Source organism: Punica granatum, chromosome 2, assembly GCF_007655135.1.
Source record: "Punica granatum isolate Tunisia-2019 chromosome 2, ASM765513v2, whole genome shotgun sequence".
NCBI lineage: Eukaryota > Viridiplantae > Streptophyta > Magnoliopsida > Myrtales > Lythraceae > Punica > Punica granatum.
In genome coordinates, this window is record NC_045128.1 from 22,768,447 (window position 1) to 22,781,691 (window position 13,245).

At 37.8% G+C, this 13,245-nt stretch overlaps 1 protein-coding gene across 1 annotated transcript; it reads left to right on the forward strand.

Annotated features, from left to right (window-relative positions):
- Nucleotides 1–4,515: 4,515 nt before the first annotated feature.
- LOC116197606 (cytochrome b5, seed isoform-like) lies at nt 4,516–7,761 on the forward strand. The gene is made up of 3 exons (XM_031527784.1): nt 4,516–4,936; nt 6,824–6,890; nt 7,351–7,761. Exons 1-3 carry the CDS (start codon nt 4,847–4,849, stop codon nt 7,593–7,595), a joined length of 402 nt encoding a protein of 133 aa, XP_031383644.1. The 5' UTR covers nt 4,516–4,846; the 3' UTR covers nt 7,596–7,761.
- Nucleotides 7,762–13,245: the final 5,484 nt, after the last annotated feature.

Sequence of the window (13,245 nt, forward strand, 5' to 3'; positions counted from 1 at the left end):
ACTGAAGCAAATTACACCTAATTGTCCCCAAAATGGACCTAATTACTACATGACCAGAATATCAACACAAGCAATTAAGCAAGATTAAACCCAATTAGAACCTAATTAGCACATCAATAGAGTAATTACAAGTAATTATGCACAAATTGACTCAATTAACACCAAATCAAGTCCAATTAACATGCAATTAGTTTTTTTCCGGGTACAATTACTTAGCCAAATTGAATCCTAATTAAGCAAGATATTACTCAATTAATCTTTAATGAACTCTAATCCACCCAATTAGGAGAGTTTTATAGTAGTGGGATAGATCCGGACTGAAACTGAATTAGCTTGGTCTATTTTAACTTTATAAACTGAAAATAAATAAATAAATAAATAAGCGTTGGGTGGTTCCCACGAGTTGGAAATCCCATCCACTCGCCCCCTCCTTCTATCCTAGAACAAGACTTCTTAGTTTTGTTAAACGAAACGATAGAGAGCAAACCTCTATGATTACTTAGAAATGCATGTACCTGACAATGATTTGTTCTGATATTTATTGAAATAATTTGAATTAATTATGCTGCATGTGCTGCATAGAATGATTATACATATCTCCATATTATATGTGTATCATATCTCCATATTATATGTGCGTCCACGTGAAACATGGAATCAATGAAGATTGGGTTATTATACTTTAGAACTTAGAAGATTAGGTGATTAATGCTAGCTTTGACCTTCTTGATGGAGGAACTCACGGATGACCATACCTCCCAATCAGTACTTTGACATGGGCGTGCAAGAGTTTGTTTCAATAGAAATATTCATAATTTTTTAAAATGAATTTACTTTTTAAGTACAATGAAAATTTTCAATAATAACTAAATATTTTGAATTACGAACCTAATATATTAGACTAATTTTAAATTGTTTAATGCAAGTTTGTTACTAATTTTCCTATTTAATGTGTTGGATATTTATGTAAAACATTATTCAAATTCACTATGAGCATGAAGTGCAACAATACAAATTTGATTTTCCAAATAATTTTTTAATAATATATGATTGATAAAATTTTTATATTTATGTGACCCTTGTTCATAGAATTAGAGTCATGTGTTAATTTTTTTTTGGAAATTCTGCGTGTAAGTAACTGGTGTTTTAATTCAACACAAGTTGAATATTGCTAAATACAAATATATAAAGAAGATATCACATTTAGATATATTGATTTTATTTTGCACATTTTTTGAAATATTGCAGTCAAAATCCTTATTTTCACATGATAAATTTTATATTTTAATTTGCTCTAGCAAATTTATATAATCAGTGTTCTTATGATAATTTATTCATATGGTTACCTAATTATTTTCAAATACAAAATATTCTTTTTTCATTTTAATATTTGTTTATTAAATTATTTATTTTTTAAAAAATTAAGTATGATCGTTGCATTTGTTGAAAGCATTTATTATAAAAGATAGTCATTTTTACATATGTGATCTAGATTAATTTCGACAATAAATAAAATTTCGAATAATAACACTATTATGTGTTTAGGCACATGGAGAAGAGACTCCGATTTCGCTGTCAGAGACTACGGCACCTATCAGGATGAGGCCATTCAGTGGAAAACCAGCACCGAACGGTGTCACTCTGGAGCCGTTCGGCTCCGCTTTAGCCTTTGTACTCAAAGCAAGCCCGACCCTAACATTCTTTCCATGTTTAGCACACGGCTCCTGGTTTGCTATGCGATTTTTAGCGAAATTTTTAGGAAGATAAGTCTCACGGGGGGTCGTCCATGTCAACGAATAAACACAAGATGACCTGGAAGTCGAGGTGTCAGACTGGATTTGGGATTTGCACGATTGAATTTACGGGACTCTAGGGGACTCGTCCGGATGAGTTAGGACACCCGTAATATATCAAACCAAAGAGCTCCTCGATAATGGCTTGGGCTCGATCCGATTTGATATAATGTAGTTCGATATAATTTAGTTCTGAGAAATAGGTATATGAGTCTGGTCATTTATAGACATTTGACTTAAGCTCGGTTGCTCGTCCAACTCATCCGATAGGCTTGATTCGTCCTTCTTGAAAATAGTCTGATCTCGAGACATCAACTTCCAAATCCAACAAAATGATTAAGGGCATCACTCATTTATATGCTCATATCATCGGAAAACTCGTAACACCGGTGGTCGACCGACTTTATTGAGGCCTATCGAAAATCAAGTGTGAATAAAACTGCAGTCCTTAGTGCCTCACTTCAGAAACTTTTAGGTAGCTTCTTAGCATGTGACAACAGATATATGATATGCTCCTTGATCGTTTAGTTCATTCTCTTTGTGACTTCGTTATGTTTAGGAGTTTAGGAACTGCCTTTCGAAGCTTAATGCTAGTAGCTACATTATTCTTCAAATGTCCCCATGTATTCACTTCTGCATGGACACATTTGAGCTTCCTGTCAGTTTCTCTCTCCACTTTGGCATGAAATTTCTCAAATTCTGTCAATACATGATCTTTGTGCACCAAAAGGAAAACCTAAACACCAAGAGACATATCCCTAAAACGGCAGTTCCTAAACTCGTAAGACGAGACATTTGAGAATGGTCATCAACAAAAATAACAAAGTAACTAGCACCACCAAGAGACATATCTCTAAAAACAGACATTGGAATGCTCCAAGTCAAGAATATCACGACTTCTAGTTGAAGAAAAAGAGTTGATTTGACTTCACTCGACTTACCAACCAAACAATCAATACATAAATCTATAAAAATAACTCTTATGCTTAGAAGTAGTTGTTGCCCGGCTAATATTAAGAGTCCTTTTTCACTCGTAAGGCCAAGCCGCTTGAGCCACGACTCTGAAGGAGGTGTTGCTTTAGCCATGTTTATCTTCCCCATACATTGTTGAGCTTCAGTTCTATGGAGTGCGATATCTTTTCTCCCTCTTACCAGAAGAAGTGAGCCTCTCTTGAGTTTCCACTCTCCTCCTTTGAGGGTTACTATCATAACCTTCATCAACTAATTTTCCAATAGAAATTAAATTAAATTCAAGTGGATAACCGGCACATGTTGCAGCCCGTGCTATTCTGCAACTGAACATCCCCCGTGCCAATAATTTCAGATTCTGACTTATCTCCCTTTTATATCGACTTGAAATCAGACATCGGATATGTAAAAAATACGTCTCTGCAAGGGTAACAAGGAAGGAGGATGCAGCATCTAGAATCCATGTAGAGCTTGACTGACAACATAGATACAGTCTTCTTGAATTAGAAGGCATACCTGATCATTGGATGCATCACGTTAATGTTGTTCCTATCATTGCTCTTGCTTTCTTTGCCTGAATCCTTAGACCTTTCTTGTGTGATTTATTAAAGTTTGAATTGCCCGCACGCTTTCTTGAAACCTTGCTTGCCACAAATATTGCCCGTAAGATTATGTTGGGTATTTGATTTTCCTCGATACTTGGATCAGCCATGACTGTATGAGTTTGTCAACTCGTTTCTCCAGCGATCTTCGATAATGAGGGCCTCTGGTTCAATATAAAGGCCTTGCATTTGTCTCCTGGTCTCCTGATTGATAGACTGTCTTTGATGATCTCTATGGATAGCTTATTCGGAGCTGAATCATTGAGGGACACGACAAGCGTCCCCCAATCGTCAAGCAAAGAGTTGAATAAGAGCAATGCTTGGATCTCATCATCGAACATGACCTTTACATTTGTTAATTGATTGATGAACTCCTGGAAGCTACCAAGATGCTCTGCTACGTAATAACCATTTGCTTGCTTTTCCTTCCATTTGTTGGGCCCAATGAGCAAGGACATCACAACATTATCCAAATACAACTATATCACAATTCAACCTATAATCCAGAAATAATGATTCTTTGATTAAACATTTTTTTGTAATTTTAACATCCTTTGTAATTTAACATACTCAAAACATATGCCCCCAAAGTTTACATATGATAACGAAATAAGCAAGCAAGTGAATTATGATGCAAATCCACATCGTTACGTATTATTGATAATGCAGGTGCTAATGACAATCGCATTGCCTCTACTCACCTAATTATTGCACTTGTTCTATCGACCTTGTTATCAAACTTCACATATTTTATACAATACAATCGGTTGTCGGTGCGAGAATGGATCTGCAATCTACCCCGGCCTTTTAAATTAACAAAAGGCACAATTAAGACGAGATAAAAAATAAAATATGAATTTCCGTACTCCTTGATCCACCTAAGAGTAAGACCTACCATAAACAAGCAACCACCAATCAAATTCAATTCCTCCCCCCCCCCCCCCCCCCCCCCCCCCCCCCCCCCCCCCCCCCCCCCCCCCCCCCCCCCCAAAACAAAACAAAAAACTTCTCCTCTTCTTCTTTCTTTGACCAAACCTCTGCTGAATGAATCCCATTTATTGCTCGCATGTGTTGGCGTTGGAAGAGCGTTTCCGTCAACCCCAGTCCCCCACTCCCCCTCCATTAAAACGGACCTTAAATGTTGCCGTTGGGTTGATGGCCCCCCACCATTTCTTGATTTTTTTTATTTCTTATACAATGAAATAAATATTAATACTAGTAGTTTTTAATTAAAGTACAGAGAGTCCCAACATCGAATAATTTTCTCATATCACTTATTATCGTTCGCCTCTGGGCTACGTCTTTGATATCATTTCTTGAACTTTTAATAAGCCATACCCACCTTTCCCTCTAAACTCTCTGTCTCACTCTCTTCCTCTCTGTCTCAGTAGTGCTGCATAGCGAGTAGGGGGGGCAAGGAAGTAGAAAGCACCCAGAGGAGCAAGAAGAAGAAGAAGAAGAAGGCAGGAGTGGAGAGAAATCATGGGTGCCGGTGAGAAGAAAGTCTTCACTTTGGCTCAAGTGTTCCAGCACAGCTCCCGCGAGGATTGCTGGCTCCTCATTGGTGGCAGAGTAACATTCCTTCCCCTTCCAGCTCTCTGCCCTTTTATTTACTTTGTCTCTCCATTCATTCGCCCGAGACACAAAGGTACTACGTTGGATTGTATTATTTTTAATAAACATGTTAGGACAGGCCATTAGGTGATTGTGTGCTGTGTTTCTGGTTTTCTCTTAGTAAAAGATGAGGGAAGATGGTGGGGCAATCGGGTATGACGTTCGAGATGATGTCTGATGATCTACTTGAAAATGACAGTGTGTTAAGAAGGTGGTGGATGGAATCATGTGAACATTCTAAAAATGGACCATCTCATCTGACTGTTGTGTTAGTCTTCATATGAGACTTGGAACTGTTTGGCATCGAATCAAGCGATCTGCTTGTTGTCGAAGTGATTAGCTTTGTCGTGAAAAGACAAGGGAGAAGAATAGTTTTATGCAGAAACTGGAGATATTCTATTTTTCAGAAACAAGAATGATGAATTGCAAGTTAGTGTCTGAGCGTGTTAGATGTTGCCACAAGACTTGTGATAAATGATGGAACGGAATCATCAGATGGTCCAACTTACATGCTCAAAAATGCCCATATTTGTGGAATGGATTGATTTGCCCCATTTGACCCCCTGAAGAATTGAACACTCCTGTTTGGTTTGGTTAATATATGTGCCCTTTGGCGATCACTTGGATTTGGTGCGATATCCCGCAACCTGCTGGACCATCTGTTGTCCTTTGTTTGCTGATAGCCTGACATGAATTGGTCACTGGAAAAATATTCAAACTGTAGTTCAAGTTTCATTTGATTTGATTTGCTTATTTATTGTTGGAGTTCAAGCCGAGCTCAAAGCGACCTTGATGATCAAGTGAGTCTAGCTCAGGCTTGGCCATACTTAGCTCATAACTGTCATTAGCCTGTTCAGCCTCTCTTTTGTAATTTTGATCATCAACCAGGCCATTGTGGCCCAAAGGAGAAAATGGGAAACATGACCTGGAGAAAAATAAAGACCCCAGCCTCAGCCCGTTCCTTTTCTTTCATGTCGAGTTGAATGCAATGGGACGGGCTACTTATAAAAGGTTTGTCCATCAGGTTCACTAAGTTCGACCTCTGTTGGTTTGCTTAACTTGAACATTTGGTTAAGTTCATTAAGTATGAGCTTAAATGGTTATATTCAGGACCAATCTCTATTAGATGGCCCGACCTACATAACCCAAAATCGAGCTTCTCAATCCTTGTCTCTACACAAGCTCAGGCCAAAATATGAAAGCTTGATCAAATTCATGCCAAGCTGATTGCCGATGGTTTTACCTGAATGTGAGCTTCCTTGCACTAGTCATAGCTCAGTTCTGCTCAATCACGGCTGCATCCTTGAGTCTGAAACTCTGAATAGCATGAGTCAAGGCTGGCAAATATGAACCCTTGCTCAAGATGGCTTGGCAGTGGAAAATGCAGAGAGAAATGATCCCGGGGGACCATCAACTTCAGATCTCATTGGGTGTTTATCCAACGATATTTTTTACACATTGAATTGGATGTTCGTTTTTGGAAATAAAAATGTTTGGGGTTGAGATGAAAATTACTCAAATCAGCTTATCACCCATGAGACTCGCCATCCGAAATTACTTTCGGAGTAATTGGACAAATCCAGTTACAACACTGGCAATATGCCAAATATTAAATTTTTCTTGTCCTTTTTTATTCGGCCTGCTAAATGCAGCCCATGTTGATGAATTTGAAAGAAGGCTCGTGGATCTTCAAACCTGCTCAACCCATTACACGATCGCTGGAAGCTCTGTTCTGTACCAATAGAACATTGGCATGGGGAGACTTGAGCTAACCACGCTTGTTATTTATTTGAATCATGTAAGATAACTGAATTGCTGATATGCGTTCGTTTTTGGTTGAAATAGGTATACGATTTGACCAAGTTTTTGGAAGAACATCCTGGAGGCAGTGATATCTTACTCTCAGTAACAGGTACACTTTAATCAAGTATTATGACTATATTGATGCTGTAGCACAAAGTAGCGAGGCAGCTCTTTATGGTGCTTTTGAAGTTAATAAAGAACTAAATTAGCTGTGATGTAAATAACAAGTCATTGAGTGCTGTAGTACAAAGTATTGAGGCATCTCAACAGAGGTTTGGGGCAATGATTAAGTCGAAAGCCGTCAACTCATTGAGAAGGCTAACCTTTGTCTGTCCAAAGTTAACCTTTATGAGCAGTTTCTCCAAAATAGAGTGGAAAACGAACACTTCTGTCATCTCAAAACTTTTGGTGTTCGAGTCTAATTAATGGATCAAGTATTATGACTATATTGATGCTTTAGAAGGTTCCTTATATTTTCGCCCCTTCTAACTACATCTCTGCTTCCAAATGATATTGTAACTTTAGAAACATTTTCAAGTTTTCCGAACTGAGTAATCTCTTTCTTACAGGCAAAGATGCAACCGTTGATTTCGAAGACGTTGGACACAGTCCTGGTGCTAGGAACATGATGGAACAGTACTATGTGGGAGATATCGATGACTCATCTACCCCAGTAAAGAGGGCCGACACACCCCCGAAGCCTAATAACCAGGACAAGACAGCGGAGTTCATTGTGAAGATCCTCCAGTTCCTGATACCCCTTGCTATCCTAGGTTTAGCATTTGGCATACATTTCTACAGCAAATCCACTTGAAACGCTGGAAATTATTATTTTTCAGCTTCTATTACATCTTGTGTTTTTTTCTTTGCATTAAAATGACAACATTCAGCGAATAAGAGATCCGCTGGTAATTTGTCATGTATGTTTGTACGACTCTATTTGGCATGCGAAATTTTATGGGATCTCCATTTCAGTGATACCGTCTTCGTCCCGTTGTTTACATAAGATTAAATGGCAAGTCTGCATCTCCGGTATTTTCTCCTGTTGGTTAATTCGATATTGGGAGCCGTCTGAGATTATTGATTTCCTCTACTTGTCTCTCATCTTTGTTTGCTTAGCTCTGCTTACCCTGAGGTAACAGTAGTTCGATTTGAAATCACAAAGTTGGGCTACCTTGATTCTCTATTCGTGTTTGTTCACGCAACTGAATCTCATAATGACAACGGTTCGAGACCAGTAGAAATCTACATCTTGCATACCTTGTGTCGTGTTTGTTTCCGCTGACTTTGTCCAATGCGTCCACGTTACTGAATATAGATGATTTACGCATATAAAACAAAGCCATGTTATTTCTCTCATTCTTTTCATTGGATTGAGGGGCCTTAATTCATCATATCATATTGTTAGAATGCACAAAACAGATGCTGTGAACATATCCAAGACTTAATAGTTTGCTCGTTAAGGATAAAACCTCGAGTTAATAGATCCATCTGAACCATTGGAATCCAGAGACTCGGTCGAGGCAAAGCAAACAATTCTGGCGAGCGGTTTCAAGGTTTAATTTTAATATCGAAAAGTATTTACAAATTATCAAAGGAAATGTGCTTTTCTCTCTTCGCTTTCTTCATTGATGTGTAGTCATGGGTGCGGACACTGCCTAGCAAAAGGATAAAAACTGCAGTTGCTCGCTGATATGAGCCATCATTATGGCCCACAAAACCGAGTAAAAGCTCAGTCTGATAAATTTGGAGTCCGAAGCCAATCCAGTAACTTGGTAATTTCGGGCCAATGCTGGTTGAGAGCCCCCATCCACGAGAGCATCCAGAACAAAGGCTTGCGTGAGGGGCCGTGCCTGCCGACAGTAGGGCCACCTACAAACAGCTGGCCGCCCGTCGAAGGCAGGATGACTCTACCGTTGAAAGGCATCCCAATGCCTACCAAACGGTAGGGGCAACCCCTATGGTCATCAGTAGGGTACATGGTACCGATGGTAGGGTCCGCCACAAGTAGTGCCTCGCCTCCCACTGTCTTGTATGGTCGTACCGTTCCCGTCGGCACTACTACCAGCAGCAGCTCATCACGTGGTGGTCGCGCGACCGCACCTTGGGCCCAAAGGTAAGCTCTTTGGGCCGAACCGATTGACCTATGGACCGTCTATCAGGCCCAAGATGAAGACGTCGTCACCCATGGGGCCTCTCAGCACCTACAAGTCAACTAGACATCAGGAAGGAAGCAAGCACATTCATCATATCCTATAAATTAGCTGACAGTCTTCGCGTAAGGAGTATGTTCACCGTTCATATACATTACTTTGGATCTGTTGTCGACGGAGGGTGACTTGGGCGTCCAAGGGTCGTCTCGGGATCATGCCCGAGATTTGTTATCTTAAGCTTTGAGAGACATGAAGATCAAGAATCGGATTTAGGATCTTAAGATTTTTGCCGCATCAGTCAATTATGACAAAATGCCATTGGGAATTTCTATAGAGTTTCAAAGGGGAAATCTTCTTTAATCAAGGGTCATGCAGGAGAATTTTCACAATAAATAATCTAATTCTCTCTCATCTTTTTTCTTTTCACAAGAAAAAAAGAAAGATGATATGGTTAAATGGTGGAGTATATATATAGATTAGGTTGTAAGACTTTTAGGAGGACACACCGTTATTCTTTTACATATTTACATCAGGTTACTTACTTGAAAAATCATGAATTTTGCCCCTTTATTATTATTATTATTATTATTATTATTATTTTGCAAATCTAGCAAGCCTTTTTGTTTTATTGCAAAGAAATAAACGAACTATCATGTAAGCCCCAAATCTACCATCCGTCAACTTGAATAGGCTAGCCGCATGAACTTCGTTCTTTAATCAATATTCAATATATTTGTATCATACTCACAATATAAAAAAAAACACTCAAATATACTTAAATAATTTAGTACTTTTTTCATTAAAAGTATTCCAAAGAATATTGGGTTAATTTCACCGTACAACATAATATTTTGAAAATTTTCACCACATAGCACATATTGTATTGATTTTACCAAATTGCACAATATTTTGAAAATTTTCACCACATAGCACATATCGTATTGATTTTACCAAATTGCATAATATTTTGAAAATTTTTCATGGCATAGCATGACGTCAATTTTCCATCCATTCCCTCAAGGAGAGCTGACGTGGCTGACCTTTTTGGCCCACCTTACACAACTAGACCTTTTGTGAGCTCTAAAACTTTTCACAGTATAACACGAAACTTCAAAAATTTTCACAATGTGACACACATAGTATTAATTTCATCAAATTGCACGTTTTATATCATGCATGGGAAGAAGCCAATGGGGCTCACAAAAAGTCTAGTTGTGCTAGGGTGGCCCACAACGTCGACCGCGTCAGCTTTCCGTTATGAAATTAAAGGAAAATTGACACCGTACTATGCCATGAAAAAAATTCAAAATATCGTGCAATTTGGTAAAATAAATACGACATTTGTTATGTGGAGAAAATTTTCAAAATATTGTGTTGTACGGTAAAATGTACCCAAGAATATTTTATTTTATTTATTTTAAATAAAAATCAATATTGATTTTTCTAATATTATGTGGATTGTTTTTCATTTTTATTTTTCTACACTTTAAAATCTTCAAAAAAAATTTCCAGTCAACTTCACAATCTTCTATAAGAAATTCTTTTATACAGAATTCTTTTTTTATTTTATCATATTGAATGTGTTAATACGCTTTTTTTATACTCATTGATCACTTGAAGATAACTTTATCCTTCAACATGTACTCACATCTTATTATTGTAAGTAAGTGTCATTTTTGACAACCTAAAGCCATTCGGCTGATAGATGAATTAGCATCCACTGATGATTGAAATGGATGGGGTGGGAATATCATTTTTGCATGTTGAAATGGATGCCTTGTTTAAGATCTCATTTTGGGCGCAGGTAACTCTTAACAGATTTTTTTTTTCTTCTATTGTACATGATTGCAGGCTCCTAGCCAACCAGTTCCGTAGATTTAGAGGCAACCACATCTATTGGGACGCAAACTTTTGAGCGGATGCTTCAGCAAAGATAGGAACAACGTTACAACAACAGTTCATGCATTTTGCTAAACCATCGGTTTATATTAGACTTCTTCTCTTGGGAGAATTATCGAATGCTTCTTCTTCACACTCTGTAGGCCTAAGTATGGGCATGGACCCGACATGATGCATTAGCATCCGCTTTTGATTGAATGAATGCAGTACCATTTAAAAAAAAAACCATTCGAATATGATTAGCCTTTCAGTTCTAAGTTAGAGTCATTTGTCAAAAATACATTAAATCATACTTTATAGAAGTATTCAAGTATCCATAGGTCTTAAAAATATACAGTTTATAATTAAGCGCGAACTCGTAGTCAATTCAGTTGTTCGCCTCTTTGCCATCCCGATCTGACCCCGTACGTCTTTTCTTTGTCTGGCTCCTTATTCACATTCAACTAGAATTATGTAACGGGCATCGGATGCTGCATTTATAAAACGTGACCGCATATATAATTTATAAATTATATATATATATATATTTATATATATATATTTGAGGAATATAGTGGGGAGCAGGATTCTCCATTTGGCCTTGAAACAATGAATTCCATTGTTGAAAATTGGCTTCAAGTGTTACCTCTAAGTCTTTTTTCTTCATAATCTCGATTGGGAATAAACAAAAGAAAGAAAAGGGGAGATTCCTTGGAAATTGAAGGACTCCCCCAATTGTTTGAGCCAATCCATTCAAATTTGAGCAAACACCATCATTAAACCCTCCCCCACAACAACTCCAACGATTTTCTTGATTTATGTATATAAATAAATATAAAAATAAAAACAAACGATTCAATTTAGTGACATGTACCATTACTTAATAATTTAAAATTTTCAGTTCAATTTTCATAAATGAAACTATTAGTAACGTTTTTATTTTTCTTTTTTTTTTTTCATTTTTTCGTACAAAACTTATAAGCCCTTTTTATAATGAAAAAAATAAAGTAAAATATGTATTCTTCCCGAAAATATATTTCCCTTCTTTCGGCTGAATAAAAGCCACATTGTCCCTTTTGGGAGTATCCTTCCACAATAAGGACCATAAAACACATGCTTCATTCTGATCTGACGATGAGAGTAAACTTACTACAGGAGGGGCCTCCATATCTTCTTCACGTTACCTGTGCTCTACCAGTTCTTTTAGTTCGAAATAAGAAAGAAATTGCAAGGATAGGAAATAATGATTTGTACGATAATATTTCGTCAATATATCATCGATTGATCTTAGGTTTTCAGTAACGTACAATGGCTATGAAGCACCATGTGAGCATGCTTCATATGTCATATCGGGAAATTGTCCCCGTACTCCACTTTTTTCGCCTATCTTGCTGTTCAGTTGCAAAACTAGGTATGACTATCGGATGGGATACCCCCCGAGTACACCCGCGTTCTCCGTGCAAAATACTAACGATCAAGAAGATCTTTCTCAGCAAATTCTCGACATGGTGTCTCGGATTAATCGGCTTACTTGATTATGTTACGCCCTTCTTCTTCTTCTACATTTCTTCCCCTTTCTTCAAACAATGATTTGGCTCTCACTATTTACGGAAGAAGAAACATCAGATGTGCCAGAAATCACCACCAACAACCTTCCCTAGTGGGAACAAAATTTCCAATCTCAAGCAACCCATATTATTCTCTTTCTTTTGTTTTACTCCCCAGTTGTTTTGGCTTTTCTTTATCTTTTTTTTGTCAGTACCCAGAAAATTTGTTTTTCCAACATGTACCGGAAGACTTTTCGAGGGCAAAGAAAACAGAGAAATGACAATAGAGAGGGAGGCAACAAGATTCTTCTGCTTCCACCACCACCTCCACCTCCAATAATGCAACCACCACCCACCATTCCCTCTACATAATGTCAAATTAGCCAATTAGGTACCATATCGACTAAACTGTTCTCCCTTCCCTCTCTCCCAGAGGGAAAAGATGTGGTCGCAGATATGATTCGGAGTCGGCTTCGCTTCCGGACTGAGCACGTATTTTATATATATATATATATATATATTGGCGTGAATTCGATGATAAAAGGATTCCTTTTCTTTTTACATCGGGCATTTCGTATCCTAGAATGAACAAATTCAACTTAAATGGGGGGTGAAACTGAATGGATTAAGAAAATAACCTTATCCCTCCAAATTCTCTCCATCCCTTTCCCTCCATCTGCATCCAGCCAAACAAGTCATAATGCACCATTCTCCATTATCCTATAGCCCTTTTTCACCATTTTTATATAACTGTTCTGTCTTCACATGTCACATTTGAGAGAGAGGAGAAATATAAATAAATAAAAAAAGAAGGGGCAAAAACACTTCAGGAACAGCCAGCCAACAGAACTCAGCAGCAGATATTGCAAAAGACGAGAACATTGAA